The sequence below is a fragment of the Acomys minous genome (genome assembly GCF_964271855.1).
Source record: "Acomys minous genome assembly, chromosome: 6".
Taxonomy (NCBI): domain Eukaryota; kingdom Metazoa; phylum Chordata; class Mammalia; order Rodentia; family Muridae; genus Acomys; species Acomys minous.
Genome location: NC_140487.1, coordinates 48579826 through 48603785, shown reverse-complemented (window position 1 = coordinate 48603785; position 23960 = coordinate 48579826). Strand labels below are relative to the sequence as shown.

General features: G+C 36.7%; 1 protein-coding gene across 3 annotated transcripts in view; it reads left to right on the top strand.

The window, feature by feature from the left end:
* The window catches only part of CCSER1 (coiled-coil serine rich protein 1), a 1085521-nt gene that overhangs the window by 727641 nt on the left and 333920 nt on the right, over window positions 1-23960 (top strand). The window contains exon 11 of one of the 3 annotated variants that reach the window (XM_084787314.1): window positions 19143-19163. The exons of the other annotated variants lie outside the window; for them this stretch is intronic. Within the exon in view, the coding sequence (XP_084643440.1) occupies window positions 19143-19148 (6 nt within the window). The 3' untranslated portion in view covers window positions 19149-19163. Of the gene's footprint in view, window positions 1-19142; window positions 19164-23960 lie in introns of those variants that run through there. 3 annotated transcript variants of the gene reach the window in all.

Genomic DNA, 23960 nt, shown 5'->3' with positions numbered 1-23960 from the left:
TGTTTGAAATTAAAAAATATTATCTAAAATTTAAATAGGCCCAGAATAATATTTATGTTATGTTCATATATCACTTTATAGGTGATCATAAATTACATAAAAAGCAACATTTACCCCTTGGCCCAAGAAATGACTATAGGATAAGATGCAACGAAACACAATGAGCTTTTTATAGAGTAAGATTTGGAACAGATAATGCATGCTTGCCTTTTCTCAGGCATGCCATGTGGCAAAAATTGACTAATTTATTTCTATATTAGTTTGTTTTTAAAAATCCTAATATTAAACTGTGTTTTTCTTTACTCTGTTTGACTGCTACAAATAGAGATGAGGAAACTGTTTATAGACTATAGCGATCTTCATATCCAATGCCACTGAAAATGCACAATAAAAAAGTTTTCATTGCATGTTACTGTTACTTCTCCCTTGAGCTACTAGAGAGCCGCAGAGAGTCTACTGTCTGAGGCACAGGCATTAGCCAGCACAGGTCTCAGGCTAAATATTGACCACCCAAGGAAAAAAAATCCAAGAATCCCTAGTTGTAAATCGCTTCTGTCACTGATGGTCAATGGTCTTGTGGCTGATTTTATTCAGCTCTATCAGCCTGTCATTCCTAGAGCACAGATCTTGTTCTGCTTTATTCACTGAAACCTGCATGGTTTCCTTTCTTCTTTTTTTCTTTTCTTCTTCTTTCTTAAAGGAATATTTTTGTGTTTTTTTATTCTTCTCTCATACATTGTAGCCCAATTGCTGTTACCTTCTCTCTACTACTATAAGTTTCTCCTCAACTTCCCTTGTCTCCCAGATCCCTTGTTTCATGGAGCTATTCATTGAAAATGGCATAATATGTTACAAAAAGACTAGGTACAAACCCTAATAGCAAGGCTGGATGAGGTAACCCAATAGGAGAATAGGGTTTCTAAGCAGAGATGGAAGAGTTAGAGACACTCCCCCTTTCTCTCTCCCACAGTTAGATGTGCCACAAGAATGCCAAGTTACACTAACATAACATATATGCACAGTACCTTTGTCATACCCACATAGGCTGTATGATTCTCAGTCCAATCTCTCTGAGCCCATATGAGCCCTAATTAGTTGATTCTGTGTGTTTTCTTCTCTTGATGTCCTTGACTACTGGTGGCTCCTACAATCCTTCCTCCTTCCCTTCTGTGGGGCTTTATCCTGAATTAACCTAATATTTGACTGTTGGACTCTGTGTCCAAACAGCTGCTAACTGACACCTCCCTGATGACAATCAGGCCAGGCATCTATGTATGAGTATAGTAGAATATTATTAGGAATCATTTCATTTACTTTTTTGCCAGTCATGTTTGGTTCTATTCTGAGTCTCTGGGCTGTCCTGCTTTTGATTCCTAGCCATCTAGGTAGTGTCAGGCATGAGCTCCCTCTCATCGGGAGGTGGAACTCAAGTTGGATCAGTCATTGGTTCACCACTCTCACAAGTTCTGTACACCACCCTTAATCCAGCATACCTTACAGGCAGGACAGACTTTAGGTCAAAGTTTTGTGGAGGTTGATGTCCCAGATCTACTTCTAGGAAGCTTGCAAAGTTACAGAAGATGGCCAGGTGCTGAGGCTCTGTGTCCCCCCAGTTACTAGGAGAGCTCACTGGTGTCACACTTGTAGTTTCTGGAGAGTTTCCACTGAACTACATTTCTACATTGCAGTTCAGTTCCAGTTATCTGTGCCGGTACTCTCTCCTCCAATCCCTACCACCCTCAATCGGATCTCCTCTTACCCCTCTTCCATCTACCCACAAAATATACTCTATTTCCCCTTACTAGGGAGATCCGTGTGTTTCTCCCCCTTGTGAACTCCACTTAGTCTCTTTAGGTCTGTGGATGGTAGCATGAATATTCTTTACTTAACAGATAATATCCACTTATAAGTGAATTCATACTATCTTTTCCCTTCTGTGTATGAGTTGCCTCATTCAGGGTGGTTTTTCTAGTTTCATTCCCTTTGTCTGAAATTTCAGATGTCACTGTTCTTTAACAGCTGACCAATACTCTATTTTGTGACTATTTCCTATTTTCTTTGTCCATTTTTTGGTTGAAGGACATCTAAGTTGTTTCCAGTTTCCAGCTATTGTAAGTAAAGATGCAATAAACATCGTTGTGTAATTGTGACAACTTTCTTCACTGAACACTAATAACACAAGCACTAAGAATAATAATCAATATATGGGACTTCATGAAGCTGAAAAGCTACAAGGCAAAAGACACCATAAATAGGCCAAAACAACAGCGGAAAGAATGGGAAGAGATTTCACCAACCCCATATTTGACAGAAGGCTAACATACAAAATATATACTGCGGAAACTAGACATGGACAACCAAATATTCCAATTTAAAAATGAGGTACAGATCTAAATTGAGAATTCTCAACTGAAGAATCTCAAGTGGCTGAGAAACACTTAAAGAAATGTTCAACATCCTTAGTCATCAGGGAAAAGCAAATCAAAAGGATTTTGAGATTCTCCTTTACACCTCTTGGAATTGCTAAGATCAATAACACAAGTGACAGCTCATGCTGTGATTCTGTGGAGCAAGGGGAACAGCCCTCTCCTGACGGTGGGATTGAACACTTGTAGAGCCTCTATAAACATCGATTTGATGGTTCTTCAGAAAGTTGGGAATCAATGTACTTCAAGATACAGCTATACCATTCTTGGTTATATGCCCAAAGAGTGAACACACAGCATGAACATGTACTCTAACTATATGATTTCTAAACCAGATATTTTAATAGATAGCTGCTAAATTGAATCGTGTTCCTTTTTAAGACCTGGAAGTTTTGAACTTAAAGCAATCCATGTTAGCTACTTTCTGTTCTATGCGCTCCGGATCCAGTTAGTGCCTTGTTGGATCATTGATAATGAACTAAAATAGTAAAGTCAGTAAGTGTGTTCATTCTTACTCATCCACATTGCATTCTACTTCAAAAGATTGTAGGAATTTTAGACCACATCTTAGGGGAATTTAAACTGTAAAAAAAATGAAACAATAACAAAGTAGGTGTAGAGATTATTTACCAGGAAATTTTAATGTGGTTGAGTTCTTTGTGTTACTGTTTTTGGTTTTTATTTTTCTACGTTTTGAGATTTCAGAGCTGATGATCCAAATGAATTTTTAAAATGGACTTGCTATTTCAGGCTAGTGCTAACTTAAGTAGTTAAACTGGCTGTTTTGTTTTGCCAGCATCAAATTATGATTTTATCATCCTCAGCTGTAATACCTCCTGCAATAAAAAGAATTTGTTTTAAGTTTGGTGAGGATTAATGGATTACTCAAATTCTATAAGGCATGAGGCTTAGAATATAGAAATTGCAGTGGCATTGCTAAATGGCATTTAAACCAATCTGTGATGACTCAGAAAAGTCACTCTGTAACTGATATATAATTGTGAAAAGCAAGATACTGAACACTAGATACAGAAAATGCTAGTCATGGGGTAATGAAAATATTTGGTAGAGCACTTTTTGTAATTTTCCCCAATATGTTCAGAAATTAAAGAGAAGGCTGAACTTTAAAAACGAAATGGTGATTATATGTCTTAGGGGAGGTCATAAATTTGTAGGCATTAGCTAGCAAGCATGCTTAACTTGCCTTCCCATCCCTTAGTGCCTCCACCAAGGAGCTAACACCGCAATCCATGAGGAAGTCTGTAATAACAAAACACCAAGCCAACTGGGCTTGCTTCCCAGAAAATCAGTGAAGCAAGAAACAAGCATGGCAGGAGAGATGGAGATGAATAGTGGTGGGGGCAGTGGGGGCAGTGGGGGAAAAGAAGATGATGAAAAGAAAGAAAGAAAATTAGACACATAAAGAAAACTAGATAAGTAGAAAAGCTGCCTTCTACATACAGTGAAAGAAAAGCACTTCCCCCATCCCAACTTAGGGAAAGACCACTGTTAAATCATAAAGCAGGTTTTTAGACTATGACATGAAAAGTCAAAGCCAGCTTATTTCATAGAACTATAAAGCACTTTATAGCTCTGCTCTTCGACCTTAAAGCCATCGTAGACATGGTTTAAAAAAGTTATGTTCTGATATTGCTGGGATCGTTTTATCACCAAGCTATTGTCAAAGCAATTTTTTGGTCTCCATGTGTCTTTAACTGACTAATGGCCTATTTGGAGCAAATGGGAGGAAGCCCAGTTCTTATATATCATTACTAAATGATGACATATCGCAGTGTTTGACCCTGTGGTGGTCCTTGCTTTTTGACAGATTTTTATTTCTTTCTGGCAGTCTCATGCCTCTGGCAGTTGTAATGTTCCCTTTTGTGCTACGTTTTCTTAAGCCTCTTTCTCAAACCAGGCCTCTCCTCAGACCTGTGCATTTGCATACTTACTGAGCCTTTTTTTACATAAATATTATGAAATTTTTGAAATGTATGCAACGAGAGTAGATTCAGAATCTTGCTTGTGTATCTCTCCTCTTCTGAAGGTCCTTTTTTCTCAGCTTTACCTTTGATTCCATGATATTAAGTCTCATTTGTAAAGGATATAAGCAAGATTAGTCCCTCTTCCTCTCAGGGACAGGTAAAATTTTGATAGACCCTCGACTTCAGGCTGGTCAGTATGTTTGTCCAGCACATATGTGGTATTTCCTCATCCAACAACTCAGACTCCTTGCTGGATGTTTTCAGTCTCTGATCTCTGCCTCCACTGAATGGCTCTTTCACATGTCCCCCTAATATAGTGATGAAACTTACTTCCTGTTGGAAGAAGATAAAGTTAATAGGCCTAAGCATATTAACAAAGCTTTAACAAATAGACTTCAATCAGCAAACTCAAAGGTTTACTGTTCCCTACACTTATCAACTAAAACAAAGCCAGAGGATTTTGTTATTTAAGACTGAGCAAAAGGTTATTTCTTTCAGCAGGTGAACTTATCCTTCTAAAATATAGTAGCATTGTTCTCTAAAACTCATGCACAAAGTACTACATTGTATAAATAGCAAGTGGTTTAAATGTGTCTGTTTTTCAAACAAAAAGACTCTTTTGAGTATCTAAAGGACGTCTAAGGTACTAAAAAAATATTCTTTTGATCCTGAGAGCTTATTATAGGAGGCTAGAACACTGAAGACCTTTTTTTCTTGTATTAATTATTCACTTTGCATCCCTGTCATAATCCCCTCTCTCCTCTCCTCCAGGTCCCATCCTCCCTCCCTTTTCCCTCTTCCTCCTCCTCCACTGCTCAGAGAAGGGAAGCCCCACCCCCACCCAATCCCCCACCTCTGAAGACATCTCATAGCTTTGTTAAAATCATTGTAGTCATTGCTTGGCACATCAAATTTTAAGGATGACCTTCCTGTGGTTTGCAGGAGTGACCACTAGATGTCACCAGCACATTTCTGATGTTAATTTCTAGGCACAAAAACTAGCCTTTACAGAGGACCTACTATGTGCCAGTCCATTCAAAATAATTCTTCAAGCTTGACATTGCCATAAAGTACTCTGACTTATATTCTTGGGTTAATGAATGTGTATGTGTGTGCGTGTGTGTTTCATACTATGTAGAAATGGGTGTAAGATCTCACGGCATAGTCACAACCACTGATACAATGTACAGTGCCACACATGTTGGTTTCATGATCAACAGTACGTGCCAAGCTTGCAAAACACTTTAAATATTTATCAACAAAATAAACTATGATGAGGCTGCTCATTCTAATATCCTGTAAGTCAAAACCTGTGACTTTGTTTCTCTAAACATTCACTAAATTAAAAATTTTTTAATTTAAAAATTACTTATTTTGAACTGGAATATAAGGATTCTTATTATATACATAACTTTCTCTAATGATGTCACTTTAAATACTCTTTTTGCAATTGCCTATTAATTAGGATTGGACATAGTAAGAAAATATTGTCAATACTTGGGAATGTCTTATCATCCAGTGATGCTCCCTTAACCCAAATTTAGGTTCACTCTTACACTGAGTTGCCTGCTCTTAGCCTGAATCTCAAAAGCATCTCCAGACACCAGTGTCAGTGATACTGTCTCTCATCTCTTCTTTGAACTGCATGACTTAGAAACTCATTTGTAAGTAACCCAGAATTCCAAGTCCTGGCCCTCCCTTCATGTCATCTTGCTGTCTAGTGCCTAGTTTTGCCTCTAGAGAATATCAAACAAAGCTCAGGACTTGAGAAGAAGTGGCTCTATAGATATTCCTTACAGTCATACTTTTTAAAACTTATTTCTTTTTATTATTATTATTATTATTTTTTATGTTGCATCCATATTGCAATCCCCTCCCTCTTATCTTCCTGTTCTCACCCTCCCCATCCCTCTGATCCATTCCCCTCCCCTATACCCCTGACAGGTGGGGTCCTCCTTTCCTACCATCTGACCACAGCACATCAGTTCTCATTAGGACCATCTGCTTCCCCATCCTCTGTGTTCCAGTCTGATATTTTATGAAAGAATGATGAGCTAGCACTTGGGTTTGAATGCAGCCTTTGTACATACAGATGCACAAGGAGGATGAGAGAGTAGTGGTCCTTAAATTTTACAATGTATGTGTAGTCAATTTCAGTATCATATTTGACTTTGTAAAGCGTCTATTAAATATCATGGTTGCTTCAATCTCTCTTTGATAATTTATTAAGGATGTTAAACTTATCAACTAATGCCTTAAATTTATATAAAGAAAATATTTTGGATTTTGAAAGCTAAAGGCTTACTCTAGCCGTGGAAGCAGTGTATCTTCTTTCTTGAGTAATTTTATATGTGATGTTTATAAATTAAACAATTTAATTTAAAGATTAATAACATAAGAGTAACACATTTACTTCATTAAAATTTTGAAAGAATGTTACCTTGACTTTGTAACAAAGTACGTAAATAGTTACCCATTATTAAAATTGAAGAACTGATTGAACAATAATTTGTAATTTATTATTTATTAACAAATAGCTGTCTTTGATGTGAGTTCAAATCATCATCAACTCTACCAGAACTGACATTGAATTATAGATTTAAATTAATGGAGCTCATTAGCAATTTTTTACCAATAAAATATACCCAATTTATATTCCTTCCAGATTAGAAAAAAACCCATCAACTTTTATGTTCCTTCCCTGTACTGATAAAGAATAATCTATCCAATATATACATATATATGCATATACACATATGATATGTAATGTGTGTGTGTGTCCCATGTTATCTCTACTGGCGAGGCCAAGAAATCTGGGGGCACTGCTTGACAAAGTTCCAGTGTCCCAACAACCAGGTGTTCTTAAGGCCTGCTTGACAAAGTTCCAGTGCCTGGATGCCTCGGTTTGATCCTGACCTCTGAGGTTCCTGTTAGAGGCTTCTCACCAAAGGCTAGAATTGAACATTAGTAAAAGCTGATACTAATAAAAACTAATAAAGTCATTGATGATTCCCCGGGAAAATACAGCTATGCAGAAAATTGAGTCATTCATAAAACTTATTCAGATTTATTGGCAAATTAATATGAGTTCAACTTCATTATTAAATTATCAACAAGCAAGTCTGATAAATGATTTAGGATTTAGAGGATTTCAGAAGAATTAATAAAGAAGAAAATTCTAGGGGAACTTTGAAGGCTGACAACCTATAATTAAAATCATTAGGTCTTCATGCTCAGCTTTGGATACAAGGAACTAGTTTAGAAAGAAAAGAGATCCTGACCATGCCATTATCAACAGACCTTGGTGCCTACCTAGAAGCAAAAGAAAACAGTTTTAAAATTCTAAGTTTCCTTCACAGGATTATAATAAAGATAGAAATTGCACTGAATTAAAAGTTTATGATGAAGTTAAAGGAAGATATTGGAAACAGCCCTAAAGTTCTAATAGTTTTCTATTCTTTACAAAACTACAGTAAAGATAGAAGTTGGGTTGATATAGAAGCTCAAGACAAAGTCACAGAGACAGGCATGTTGTCTCAGTGAACTGCCTGCCCTTTTGAGTAAACTTGACAGGCCAGGACTTTCCTGATGTTCTGGAAAGACAAAGGGACCAGCTGCTTTTAAGTAAAAAAAAAAAAAAGGGGGGGGCACATAATATTTTAAAAAGAAAGCTAAATTAAGGAAAAGAAAGGATTAATTAAGGGTCAGGAAGACAAGTTTAGGGTACCAGGTGGAGGGATTGATCTTTGATCTATTAATCATATGCCAACTCAAAATAAAAATCAAATAGAGTTGCTTTGTTTAATATCTTTTGTAACCACAGGGCTTTACGATACTAATCATAAGGAAGAAAGTTTTTAGATTTTATCCTAAAAGTTAATTTTTAGTTCTCAGGAAATTTGCTGTTTGCTTACTTTGTTTTCTTTGTTCCTATATACTTATGTAGCCAAAAACATTTCAAGCTGTGTAATCAATGATTAAAGTTTTTAAGGAAATGATTCTGTGTATTAATAAAACTTACAAGAGACATACATTGTCAGAGTAGGTAGAGCCATCAAGGCTTCCTCTCTGTCCCGTCTCTCATCAAAAGAACTGAAGGGTGCCCCACGTCTGATTCTTTCTTTCCTCTTCGCTCTTACACACACCCTTCTTCAGGGCCCCACCCTCATCCAGAGCTGAACTCCAGCACTCTACTACTTTTTTCAAATTCAGAGTATATACCAAATATATATATATATATATATATATATATATATATATATATATATATATATATATATATATATCCTGGAATGTTAAATGAGTGACTGGTCAGTTATATTATTCAAGAAGTTTAGAGAAAGGCATGAGAATCACCCTAGGTCTTCGTATTTCTTTTCCTCTGCCCATCTTTGACATATTGGACTAGGATCATGATGGCAGCTCCAGAATTAATACTCAGACTGTGAAGTGTGACTTAGAAGGACAGGGAGGACAGTCTGGCGATGAAGGAAGTCACAGGCTGTAGAGCCAGGATGCACAGAACGGACCCCAGGAAGTCACTTACTGTAACAGTAGAAGGAAGCCATTAGACACAGCAGTGCACTCCCCTTTCTCACCCTTAACGTGGGGAGCTGTGCAACTGCCTCCCTCATAGGGTTGTGTTGAGAGTTAAATGAACTATAATATGCCAAGCTGAATATGTAAGTGCTTTGGGGATGTTTACTGTGCTGCTGTTTTCTGTTTTATTGTTAAAGAAAATTGTGGCTCAGAGAGGTTAGAAGAAAATGGTCCTTCCAGTTTCCTGGTTTTGTCTCGAAGAGTTTTTAGAAAGCCGATTCCCAGTTCTTCTGGAGCATTAGATTACCTGAGTGGGCAGTTTTCTTTTATTTTGTTCCATTTCTTTCTTTCTTTCTCTCTCTCTCTCTCTTCTTTTCTTTTCTTCTTTCTTTTTTTCTTTTGAGACAGGGTTTCTCTATGTAGCCTCGACTGTCCTGAACTCACTTTGTACACCAGGCTGGCCTCCAACTCACAGAGATCTGCCTGCTTCTGCTTCCCCAAGTGCTGAGATTACATTGCGCCCAGCTTTTGAGTGGACAGTTTTCCACTCTTTTGGTAGTCTTTGCTTGCTTGGGTAATAATTATAAGAGGAAAATGAGTTATAAGAATTATCTGGGACAGTTAGATTTTGTTTAAGTTCATTACACTTATCAGTGTTAACATAGTAAAAGTTTTACACCTGCTTGATTTTGAAAGGGCTATCTACAAAGCTTGGTTGTGTGCTTCAGTCCCACCCAAGGAACCCTCCAATCACAGCACGGGCATTGAGGGAGGCAACATCTGTAAAACAGATTGTTGCAAGCAAAAAGTTGAAAAGAGGAACCATAACCAGGCTTATGATCAGCTCCAGAATGCAAATGAGGAGGCACACCAACACCTATCAGCGTACATAAGTCTTACTTCATAAACACGAGTCTTGGTTTTTGGCAGACCTAAAAAAAAAAATGGCTGGAGATTGTGTGACCACTGGATGTGAATGAGTTCAGAAACCCAGTAACAGGCCTCGTTCGGTAAGCCTGAGTTCAAAAACAGCACCTTCTCCCATTATGTGGCATTAAACAAATCTCAGTATTGTTCACAGGCCTTATCTAGGCGGTCCCTCAAATTTCTCGTGAGCTGAGTGGCTTGTGTTTATAAAGTTTTTGAATGGTACCTGATGTAGATTAAGTATTCTATTGGCACTGAATGCAAAACTAATAGAAGTACTCTGCTTTACATTGAATTCAGTTCCTTTCTTAAAAAAAAAACAAAACAAAACTAAGACCAGTTCCAGAGAAATAGCAGTGTTTTTTATGAGGTTTCTCAGGCAACATTACACAGACAAAGCTCTGACAGGCACCTTGCTTCTGTAACCTTGCATTGTGAACTTTATGTAGTCCCACTCAATCAGCGCTGTAAAGTGGACAAGAACAGCATCATGAAGAACATAAGTTTTGTGGTGTCAGTCAGAATTTAACACCCTAGCTTTTGCAGTATGGCCTCAGGTAATTGATTTATATTCTCCAGATATTTTCAGCGATACATCCCTGGAAATCTTCTTTATAACTTGCATCGCTTATTTACTTTCAGATAGAATTCGTGCCTTTTTCTTCTTCTCTGTTATTCATGTAATTTAGTTTGTCTGTCTTTATATTTCAATGTATTGCCTCAAAATGTGTTTTAATTCTTTTATGGTTCTAAATTTAGTTCTGCATCATACAGCAAATTAGAATAGTGTGGGGCCAATACATATTAAGTTTCTGTTCCAATATCCCAGATTTGTTTTTTTTCTAATCATTGAAACTGTGTTAAAGAATGTGGGACTCATGTTTATGTGAGCAAGGGCACATTAACAATATGAATACAACTGAGAAAATGTTAGTTAATAGTTACAAACGTTTTCTGCTTTCCTTTCTAACAGGAGAAATCACAACAATAGCTGTAGTGACTCATCATAATGCTTCTTATAGACAGCATAACTTCATAAGAAACTAAAGCACAGAGTGGGAAATGAACTTTTATGGATAAACATCTTTTTATACAGCCACAAAAAATGTGTTCTGCTTATAAGAACAAAGCTCCATTCATGATTACCTTCTAGCACTCAGCCTGGCTGCTTTGCATAATATCTAACTTGCAAGTCTCTCACTGGCATGAGTGTGAGAATGCATCGTTTTAGAGATGAGTATTTTGATCAGCATTTCTGGGTATTTTTGAAAGTAAGCCTAAGTAAGACCCAAGATCTTCATTTCCTCCCCAGGCCGTCTAGATAGGACCATCTGCTTTGGGATCTGTAGTGTCTGTGTCAGTCATCCTGAAACAGGGAGTGGTGGAGACAGAGATATATTGGAGGTGCACTCTGCAGTTTAAATAGTCGTGTATAAGGGGCAGTTATTCTATCCAGTTAGGTCAAAAGCATAATAAATCTACTCTCCATTCAATAGTTGAAGATACTTATGGCTAAATATGTTGTTTTGGAACTTAGCAGAGAAACACTGAATAAACTCCACTAGTGAACAAAGGAAGAAAAGCTTCAGCCAATTAGAGTGGAGTGCTGTTTTTCCAACACTATTTTAAGCCTTTCCTCTTTTGCAAACTTCACTACACACTATTAAGACTTAATGAACTACAACTTAAAAAATATAAAAATATTTTTAAACAGCTAAAATTATATTTATTTTATGCATCTCTAATTTCTCTATTTTTATCTCCTTGTTTTTAAACATATTTGGGGGTTTCATCATAGTTTTTTAAAAAAGATTTATTTATTTATGTACAGAGTACACAGTGCTCTGTCTGCATGTTCACCTGCAGGCCAGAAGAGGGCATCAAATCACATTATAGATGGTTGTGAGGCACCAGGTGGTTGCTAGGAATTGAACTCAGGACCTCTGGAAGAGCAGTCAGTGCTCTTAAACATGGAGCCATCTCTCCAGCCTTGATCACATTTTTAATAAAAATCTTCATTCACTTTTTATAGTTTTATGTATTTCATTATGCTTATATAAACAAACCAAAATAATAAAAAATATTAGTTACTATGTACTTGTTAAATAAAAAATGTCTGATTAGGCCAGCTTTCAAACAAGAATGAATTCTACATGCGGGCTCACAGGCCATTGCTATTAGTTTTCTGTGCATAGACAAAAATAACGCAAGGTTTATAAACATTTGCTAGCCTTCAACTTCAGTAATAAATAGGGTCTAATAAATATTTATTATTAGGCTAATTTTTGATATGGCTGTATTTTCCAACTTGCTAGCAATCAATAAGAACACAGACACTTGATGTATTTTAATAAGTCTTTACCTGGGGCAAGGCAGATATTACCCCTTAAGTTATCCTCCAATAACTCCCAGTCTCCATTCCCTTCCATCTGCTTCTATTGATTTCTATTTGTGGTACCACCATCCATAATCTCAAATTACTTGCTGTTGTTCTTCACTTTGCCTGTCTCTTTCCATGGTGGACTTCAGAGTCCCTTCTCTGGGCCACATGACTCTATTCCATCCCTTGGCAATTATCCTACTTCCTCTGTCTCCTCTTTCCCAAGATTCTCTCTGCCTCTCAACAATCCAGGAATTTTAGCCATGCCTATCCCATTTGCTTGCTCAGGTGTGTTGGTTTTTTAATTGGTCAAACAGGAATAAAATTGTAGGCAAGGTTACATAGCAATCTTGGGGAACAGAGACACCAAGCAGTAATTAGCATAAAAACATGTCAGACCAACTTCCCACGGGGGTAAATGGATTAACAGTGAATTCCCATATGGCATGCTTGTAGATACATGAATAGTGATGCCTATATCCATAGTTATACATATTGCATTCGGAAATGTATTTATAACATGGTTTAAAAAATTCTTCTAAGCATATGATGAAATAAGCTAGTTGAGGGATTTCTATGATTTGGAAGACTGGATAATTCCCACAGCTGATATAGCTTTATAGACATTATATTTATGGTTCTATCATATCAATGATAATAAAACATAGCTTAAAACTTAGCTATATACAAAGTTATAAACTAGTTTAAGAATGAATTTCATACAGAGACATTAGGTTACATTGCATCCTGACAACCTGCATACCATATTCAAGTGTCAATAACTAAATCATTATTCATTCATTAACTCAGCATTAAGCTCTTGCTGTGAACAAAGAACTCTATGAGAGCTTGGGATGTGATAGACAAAAGTACAGTTGGGACAAAATATGGTTGTGTTTGACCACAGAAAGACATAAAATTCTTCTTCCTTATAGTCTATATGGATCTCATCCCGTTGTGAAGATGGATCTGAAAGTCAGTGAGGGCAGTGTGGAGAAATGCCTTGAGTGGGTGTAGCAGTTGTCAATAAGGTGGTATTTAGCCAATCAGCTGAGCAGAAAAACAGGAAGTAGAAGGCAAGGCTTCCAAGGGAGGTTGGAAAAGCTGGTTGCTGGACAGTTGAGAGTTGAAGGGGGGAAGCCACCCGAAGAGGATCAGATTGGCAAGTGATTGGGATATGCGTAGGTTTTGAGGCCATAGGATTAGAGTAGTTTATTTTAGTTTACTAGTATGTTAGTAGTAGTTTAGATTCTGCCCAACATAGTGCTTGCAGCTTTAAAATACACTACAGTTTCATTGTATCAATTAGTGGCTTCGTAGGCCATACGGATAAGATAATTGCAACAGAGCAGTGTGACTAGAGCTTTTCACCTGTTCCACTCTGCCTTAGTGTTGTTAGAAAAGCAGAAACAAGGATAATTACTCAACTTTTCATCTACCTCAATGAAAAGTACAAGGAAATTCAAAAGCAATGCTAAACCAAAAACAAAAAAACAAAAACTGGGACAAGAGATTTTTGTTTTGCTTTGTTTTTGGTTCTCAGTATATTCAGGGCAGCATGGTAAGTGCTTATGTATAGATTCTCACAGCCAGGTGCATGAAAGGATTTAAGTTTAAGCCAGTGCACAGAGCGATTGGGCAATCCACAGAAGTCAACTGCAAACAGGAGGTAGTTGAATCCCAGAAAGAAAACACCCCTGCAACACTAAGAGAAATAATGGTATAGCTGTGAATGAGAGGTGGGCAAGAAGAGGAATCTGAGTACTGGAGGGTGGAGCAGAGCTTCAGAGCATGTGTTGCTCTTGCCGAATTCATGGGATTGGTCCACAACATCCATTTTGTAGATCAAAGCTCTTTGAAATCTAGTTTTAAGGGATCTGGCACTGTCTTCCGACCTCCTTGGGTATGTCCATACAAAGAAACAAAACACTTGTATGCTTAATAAATAAATAAATGAATGAATAAATGAATGAATAGATAAATCTAGTTTTTAAAAATAAGAGATATTTGAGATGGAGATAAAAAGCAACGATCAGAGAAACTAGCAAGACAGAAACGGAAATGTCTCCGGAGATGGGTTAGCTACTGTCTGACAGAGCAGGGAGCAGCTATTCTCTTTTTATAATGAGTATGCAAACCTCCATCTCCTCCATCCATGCTTCCTTCTTGTATAACTTGTCATAGAAAGGTTGATACCGATATGGGTCTTGGCATTAGTCAGAGGTCTCTAGGGGATCATAACTGATAGAATGTGTGTGAGTGTGTGTGAGTGTGTGTGTGTGTGTGTGTGTGTGTGTCTGTGTGTCTGTGTCTGTGTGTGTGTGTCTGTCTGTGTGTGTGTGTGTGTGTGTCTGTGTGTGTGTGTGTGTGTGTGTGTGTGTGTAATAGAGGGAATTTATCTAAGTCTAGCTTAAAAACTGTGGTCCCAGTATCCAGCGATATTTGTCTCCTGACATAAAGACCAAGTTTCCAGTATTTCAGTCCATCAGTCTGCACGTAGTCAGCATTATAGAGACAGTGCCCCTTTTGGTGCTGGAATTTCTGGAGAGCTGATCTTCAGTTTATGTTAGAGTCCTGAAAGAGGTAGGTTTTAATACTGGCTGCAGCAGCAGGATAGGCAAACTTGGCCGTGAGAGTGAGGGCCAGTAGCCAGAAAGCAAAGCTTCCTTCTTTGGTGCCATTTTATTTGGTCTGCCACCATCAGCTGTGGCACAGACTTACAGTGGATCTTCCTGCTTCAAATAATCTGACGGTGAATATGACAATCCACCCACAAGTGTGCCCAGCAGCTTGAGTTTTATTTGACTCTCTAGACATTCAACTTGACAACCAGTAGTAGCCTTCAGTACTGAACACTAACACTTCAGTAGCGTTAACTTGAAGACTTGGAGACTTTCTTTTGGGGGCTTTCCACTTTTATTAGCTTCCTTAACGAGAGACAATTTCTTGAAACACTTTTTTCTTACTACTCTGAACAGCTTTTTTTTTTTTAAATCATCTTCACCATTGTGAAGAATTAGTGAAACAGGGTTTGCTTTTTCTCCTAACTATGGTTCTGAATATTAATAGTATTATAGTAAGATTATAAGCCACCAGATTTACCAAAACTTTGATAATTACAGCAAAGTGTACAATTAACAACAACCTATCTACTGTTTCAGGTAAAGAGGTTAGCAAAGAGCAAAATGGTCCTGATGTATTCCAGTTTCTATAGAAAAGTAACTGTTAATTAGCTTCAGCACCTTAGAGACAGGAGGTCACAAGGCATAGAGTAAAGTCTTCCACTTATGTTTTATTCTATATAGATATTAACTGGATGGAATTCTCTCTAAAATAGCTTAAATATGCAATATTTATTTTAATCCTAATCACATATGTAGATTATCTATATATAGTTCACTTATTTTTAACTTCTTAGATAAATCTTTGTAAAGAAATGTTTTTAAAAGGAAAGACATTTATTAAAAATAATATGCTGGCGTTATAAATATTTTAAAATTTTAATAAAATATGATTTATATTCAACATAATTATTTCATTTCATTGATACAATAAGAATTTCTCAATCAATTGTAATGACTACATGTATAAACTATATCAATTTCATATGAACTGTACTTCATATACTGTTGAGGAATTGTTTGCAAATAACTCCTGCATATTTATGGAGATAAATGAATTACACGTACAGTTATTTTCAATAAATGTTTAATAATCTTGAAGTTGTTCTTCCCTTTGACACTTGGAATTTGTTTACTGTAGAACTTTTAAGACTGGGGAATATCTTTCAAAGTTATGACAAGTGAGTTCTGATTGGTCAATATTGGCATAAAAAATCAATCATGTGTATATAGTTGTTGGTACCTTACCTACCATCTATTAAATGTGCTTGCTTGTACATTCATGAATAATGGTTAATCACATAACATGCCACATCAAGTATTTTCTCTTAAACATGATTTTCAATGATTTAATTTTTGAAGTGACATAAACAACTAATAGTAAATTTTTAAAAAGGGGAACCTACACAGTGCAGAACTAAAGCATGTGTTGTCCACACATCCTCATTACAAATCTGGACATAATGTTTGGCAGGAAACATAACTGCGATCTCATTATAAAGAATGAGGAAAACAAAGAATGATATTCTGCATTACTGCCCCACATTCAGACAGCTTCCGTAGGACAGAGCAAGTGCTGAATGCAGTCTCTCCCTCCCCTGAAGACTTCTTGACAGCTACTCCAAGGTTGCCTGGGCTTGCAGGAAAACAAACCTACCTGGAAGGAAGATTGGGGAGGGAGTTAATTAACAATTTAAAATGGACAATTTTAATTTCTGAAGCAAGGCTCTTCTATTACCTCAGATGACATTATCTAGCTGTGAACAGAAAAACAAAATTACAGAAGCAGGCTCAATTCTCATACAAGGCAGAAAGCTACTATTATAGTGAATAAATCCTAGAGGGCCGTGGGATCAGGTTCCACCTGGGGCTACGCATTGCTGCAGGCATGCTTAGTCAACAGGATCAGTTCATTAAAAACAAGTGTATTACATTTCAGCTCTGTATCTGTTGCAAGACACACACTCACAAAGTTTATGAACAGATTGATTTTCTTTCAAACAGCAAAGTTTTCATGAGGTATTTTACATTTGATCTCATTACTCACTGTGTGGTTTGATTACTTAGGTTCATTACAGCATTGCAGTTTATAAGCCAACATAGAGGACAGCTCATAATAATAAAGAATTCTGAAAAACCTCTGCTAACATATTCTCATTTATTTTGCACCTTAAGTTCTGTTCAGAAAATCAGAGCATTGACGTGAGGATCATGGTTTTACCCAAAACTCTGGATTCTAATTAGCAAAAACGAAATAAGGCAGTCATTGCTATGGTTAGGATAATGAATGTCTTACGATATGGCGGCACCTAGGTTGGTGCTACTTGAAGTATTGCAGAACTGGAGAACACTAGAGGAGGCTCCTAGGTCACTTGAGCCTGGGCCCTTGACGTAGTACCATAATACTTACCCCTTCTCTTTCTGCTCCCCTGACTTTACTTAGGAGGACGATGGTTTCTTCTGCTGTTTTTCCATGTTAGTCTTCCCTAAGCCAACAACATTAACATCCAACACAAAACAAAAGCAAACAAACAACAACAAAAACCCAACCATGCGGCAAAATTATAAACCAAAAAACCAGCCAAAGAAACATATAAACTTTATTCTTTATAAGTTAATTGCCTCAAGTATTCTGTAATAGTAATCGAAAGATGATCGATCTATATTTTCAATTAAATGACGAAGGTCTTTGAAAGCTTCACATTGAGATGCTGAAAGCCTGGAATTGTCAAACTTGATTACATGGAGTAGTTAGTTAGTGGATATCACATAATTTTCCAAGTTCTGACTTTGATTAGATTTTTAAATTTTTATATCTACATCTCTGATAGTAATTCCAAATTGTGGATGTTGTGTTATTTAAATAAGTAGCATGCTTGGTTAAATTTTGGTTTTTGTTTTTTTAACTTTAATCATATAGGAATCCAAAAAAAACAAGGGGAATATCTTGGAGTTTGCCATATGAAACTGAGACAATATGTGAAATTAGAGTAAGTGTTTTGGAGCTAATATTTATGGAATCTAACTAGACTGAATTAAACACAGCATCATTGTGCTGAAACTGGCCCATGTAGCCTGCAATCTACTGTTTTGCTTTATTAGTGTATGCCGTTACACACTGAGTAGAGAAGTGTAGCATAGGCTAAATTCAAAATATTGTCACTTTCCTGGTGGCATCCATGTTTCCACAGTTTCCATGGATTTCATTGTTGAAATGTTTAAAAAATGTAAATTTATATCACTGTAAGTCAAAGTGGATGCATTTATAATGTGTTTACGTTGCACAGTAATCACTTCATAAACTCTCATATAGTATTAATACTTTACTATACTTCAAATAGCACCAACCTCGGTACTGTTTTAGCATGGGATATTCACTATCCAAACTATAACAATGTCTGCCTTAGTTTTTGCTAATTAGAATCCAAAAGTTTTGGTAAAACCAAAATTTAATAAATTGCATTTATTTACATTTTCATAATTTATATAACAATTTTAAAATGCCATTAATTTTCTCTATTATTAGTGTCTACATGAAGACACCCAGTTGGACCAGCACCATTTGTTGAAGATGCTATTCTTTTTCCATTGAATAGATTTGGCTTCTTTGTCAAAAATCAAGTGACTATACGTGTGTGGATTCATATCTGGGTCTTTGATTTGATTCCATTGATCAACCAGCCTATTGCTGTGCCAGTACCATGCTGTTTTAATTACTTTTGATTTATAGTACAGTTTGAGATAGGGTATGGAGATTTTTCCTGAGGATCTTTTATTGTATAAGATATTTTTAGCTATTCTGAATTCTTTGTATTTCCATATGAAGTTGAGAATTGACATTTCAATGTCTTTAAAAATTGTGTAGGTATTTTGATAGGGATTGCATTGAATCTGCAAATTGCTTTTGGTAAGAAGGCCATTTTTACTATGTTAGTTCTCTTGATCCATGAACAAGGGAGACCCCTCCATCTTCTCAAGTTGTCTTCAGACTCTTTCTTCAGGGACTTAAAGATTTTTCAAACAAGTCCTTTACTTGCTGGTTAGAGTAACTCCTAGATATTTATAGTGCTTGTGACTAACGAGAAGAGTGTAGATTTCTTAATTTCTTCCTCTGTATGATTGTCATTTGTATATAGGAAGGCTACTGATTTTTTTAGTTAATTTTGTATCCAGCCAATTTGCTAAATGTGTTTATAATCTGTAATAGTTCTCTGGTGGAATTTTGGGGGTCACTTATGTACACTATCATATCATCTGCAAATAGGGGTAATTTGACTTCTTCAAGCAACACCACATACTAGTGAGGATGTGGAGAAAGAGGACCACTCCTTCATTGCTGGTGGGAATGCAAACAACCACTTTGGAAATCTGTCTGGTGGGATCTCAGAAAACTGGGGATATGGCTTCCTCAAGATCCAGCTATTCCACTCCTTGGAATATACCCAGAAGAAGCTCTAGCACACAACAGGGACATGTGCTCAACCATGTTTATAGCAGCCTTATTCATAATAGCCAGAACATGGAAACAGCCTAAGTGTCCCTCAGTAGAAGATTGGATAAAGAAACTGTGGTACATTTACATTATGGAATACTACTCAGCCATTAAAAACAAGGAATTCCTGAAATTTGTGGGAAAATGGATTAAACAAGCAATGATTATAATGAGTGAATTAACCTAGAAGCAGAAAGACTCACATTATATATACTCACTCATATCTGGACATTAGTCCGAGGAGCATGTCCCATGAAAGCATTCACTTATCAGAAAACTGAGACAGAGGGGAGGACATTCTATTGGGACTCTAGATGAGAGAAGCATGAGAGAATGGCAAAGTAGAAGGATCCAGTGGGTCCTAGAAACCTACAAAAAGAACATTATGACGGGTGGATCTGGGCCCAGGGGTCCTGCTCAAACTAAGGCACCAACCAAGGACCATATGTGCAGTAAACATCGAACCCCGACACAGATCTATCCAACGGACAGTTGAGTGGAGAGTGGGGTATGACTTTCACACGAACTCTGGTCCTCATATTTGACCATGTCCCCTTGATGTGGAGGCCTGGTGGGACTCAGAGGAAGGATAGCAGGCTACCAAGCAGAGACTTGACAGCCTATGGGCATATACAGGGGGAGGAAGTCCACCTCAGTCACAGTCATAGGGAAGGGGCATAAGGGGAAAGCAGGAGGGAGTGAGGAATGGGAGGAATACAAGGGATGGGATAACAATTGAGATGTAATATGAATGAATTAATAAAAAAGAAGCATTTTAAGGAAAAAGAGAGAAAAAGTATAATAACACCCATGGTCAGTGTTCATTTTAAGAAAGATGTACGTTTTAAAAAAATAATGTTTACAAATTATTTTTAATTGTATTTGTATGTGGGAATGTGAATGCGTGAGTGCAGTTGCCTGTGGCATCCACAAGAGGGCATCTAATTGCTGGGCTTGGAGTTGGAGGAAGTTTTTGGCTGCCCTCAATAGGGGCTGGGAGCAAAACTAACATCCTCTGCAAGAGCAGTAGGTACTGTCACCTTCTGAACCATCTCTCCAGCCTCCTGTGTGTGTGTGTTTTATAGTGCCATTTACCTTGCAGACTCATGTTGCTGAGCCCAATGCCTGAAATATCTTCAAGCCTTTTCATGTCTCTTTACTACCAACAATCGGTTTATCCTTACACATGAGAGGTGTCTTGTGGCTAACACTAAGGGGTACTTTAAGGCTTTCTTTCAGCTTTTACATCACCCTCACCCCATTTGATATAACCTATGTACTATGCTTTGGGGTGATAAGCATGCACAACGATGCCCTCCCTTATAAATGGAAGCTGGGTTCCAAATCAGGCCCTCATGTCTGTATAAGCACAACATATTAATGAATCCACTCAGCTCCATATATATTTTTTCCTAAGGTGTATGTTGATTTTATTATCATATATTTTATTTAAATACTAGTTACATTTAAGAAAATCATTATATCATGCATTATCAGACCATAACATTTGTGTGCTGTCAACCCTACATATTATTTAAAATAGTGCATACTTAGGGTACTCTCACTAAAACTAATTTATGTATATATACATAAACTTGCTTTCCAGCACAATCTAATACAATTACTAGCAGAAATATACAATCTCATTTTTACTATAAGTATTATAAATGAATAAATTTTATATTGAATAGTAAAACCTATAAAGCACTAGTAGACATAGACCACAGCTAGAATTAAAACACGAAGCATGTGAGCATCCATGTTTGTAAGGCAGCTTAAATAAACAGAGAAAAATTCAGAAAATATAAATTCAAAAGATCACAACCCTGAACAAGGAAATGGACTACTGCTGCAAAGAAAGCTTTAAACGCTGAGGAAAGAGCTTAAGGAAGATATTGGAAGAGGGACAAATCTTCCATGATCATGGGTTGAAAGAATAACATTGTAAAAGTGTTTATCATACCAAAAGCAATCTACGTAGTCAATACAATTCCCATCAAAATGTCAATGTTTTTCTTTAAAGAAGAAACCAAATGATGTTTTTTAAAATTTTATTAATTTATTCTTGTTACATCTCAGTGGTTATCCCATCCCTTGTATCCTCCCATTCCTCCCTCCCTCCCATTTTCCCCTTATTCCCCTCCCCTATGACTGTTCCTGAGGGGGACCTCTTCCCCCTGTATATGCTCATAGGGTATCAAGTCTCATCTTGGTAGCCTGCTATCCTTCCTCTGAGTGCCACCAGGCCTCCCCATCCAGGGGACGTGAGATCAAACGATGTTAAAATGCACACAGAAGATTCAAATTCTCCTTTTAATTGAAGTGATCTTGAGGAAAGTAAAACAGTTTTGTGGGTATTATCATACAGTAATTGAAGTTATACCACAGAGCCATGTTTGCAGAAAAAAGCAAAATACTGGCAAAACAAAACAAAAATCGAACATATAGATGACTGGGAGAGAAGACCCAGATATAAACACACACAGTCGCAGCCACCTGATGGACACCAAAGATTTTAATAAACAAGTACAGTGAAGAAAACATAGTTTCTTCAACCAATGGTGCTGAAAAGCACATTTCCATTGTGTCTGGCTTCCCTGGTCCCTGTATGTCACAGAGATTAATTCTTTATAAATGCACATATTTTCAAAGAACCACCTCTTCCTCACATACATCATTAGACACAGCTAGAGACTAGGTCAGAATAGATCTAGTAGGTAGTTTGCAAAGCTAACTTTGCAAACAAGTTATATGAAAACTAGTATTTTTATATCCATAAGATATAGATGAATTATTCATGATCATAAAATTAAGAGAAAAACTACTTATTAGACAAAGTGTCTTTTAATCTGAGAATGAGAATTGGCTTTTTATGAAACGTATTTCAACTGCTGATGGCCCATAAATCAACAAAGAACTAATGGAAGGCTGGGTTTAATCCCAGAAAGTATGAAATGTGTCTTACTCTTAAAAAAAAAATAATTGCTTTTTGATAGTGAATAGACTTGAAGTATATTCCAACATATAACAATAGTTGATATACAACCATTTATTTCATTCATAGAAAAAAATCTATACATAAGTTAACAAGACAGATGCATATTTTCTATCTAAAATAACTTCTATATTTATGATGTTTTAAATCTACCATTTTATAATAATAAAATTAATGCAAAACTATTGTTATAATATTAGAGAATAAACGCTCTTTAATTTAATAGTCATACCTCCAACTTTGAAAACACAAAATATACTTCTGCTAAAGTAATCAGAGGCTATGTTCTATTTCCTAGTTTTATTCATACAAGATTTAAATATTAAAAATCATAAAATACCCAAACACTCAGACAAATGTAGTTACTATGAACATTTTGAATAGTTCCTTATATTTTTGTGTAATTTCACTTTTTTTGTGTGTATATACTGCACAGAACCATATATTCTTTTTATAGGAAAATAATTCCAAAATATAGGTGTCCACATTAAGTTACAAAACTATGCAACTGATTTACATTAAGACAACATAGATTATTATGGAAGTAAGATCAGAGATGTTGGAAACATGGAACTGCTTTAAATAGTTACAGTTAAAAATTGCAGAAAATAAATTATTTACAGATGTCTTATACGTTAAATAATTGGGAAGGTGACATGGATGTTTTCATGTGGACAGATAATGGTAAAGCCATTATTCTTACTGACACAAGTTTATAGTTGTCAGAGACACTGTTTACTGTATAGTTAAGAGCAAACACCTGAACACAAATTCCGAGGCAAAGGTAAAAACCCTGGGCTGGCAAACACAACATCTTTGTGCAGCACTTCTGTTTTTCTTGTTACTCTGAAGGCAAATAGAGTCAAGGGATAATGTTGTCTGGGAAAATGCCTTACAACAAGGCATGTTGCAGGCTCAATTTAGAGAGAGTTCTTAGTAATCATCTTGGGACCTGACTCCTTCATTTCCTGAATAGCAGCAGGCTGAACCATGGGTCATCCCAGAGTACAGGCAAAGACATAGTGTTGGCTATGCTACTTTAAAATTTGAATCCACAAAATCATCTACAAATCCCTCAGCTTTTACCAAGTGCATCATATGGATAACATATGTCAATCCAAAATATGAAATGGAATCAAGGTAATCAAGGTATCATGAACAAAATAGGTCCTACTGTTCATGAGACTTTGGTTTTTTTTCTGTTTCAAAACAAGCTCCTGTAACCAGAGCAAACATGTGCCAGGTGCCCCCTCCCCTCATTTGCTATTCCACGGCAGGTACATCTCCTCAGAGCTCATGCACATGAGGATTATCACTCACCCACAGATCAATTTTCTTCTAACAGCAAAATGTTGCAGGCACAAATTTGCATTTGCAGCATGATAATTTTTAGAATTCAACAAATCAGGGGTTGTTGCCCTTGCCGATTATTAATGACGCATGCTACCATTTATATCTGTAAGGAAAGGCTGTTCCTTTCCACAGCACCACATGGTGGACTAGTTCTCAAAACTGCATTAATATGAACAACTTTTTCCAGATGATGCTTTGCTGCATTGGGCTGTCCTGCTTAATTAGAGAAGTCATTGAGTTTA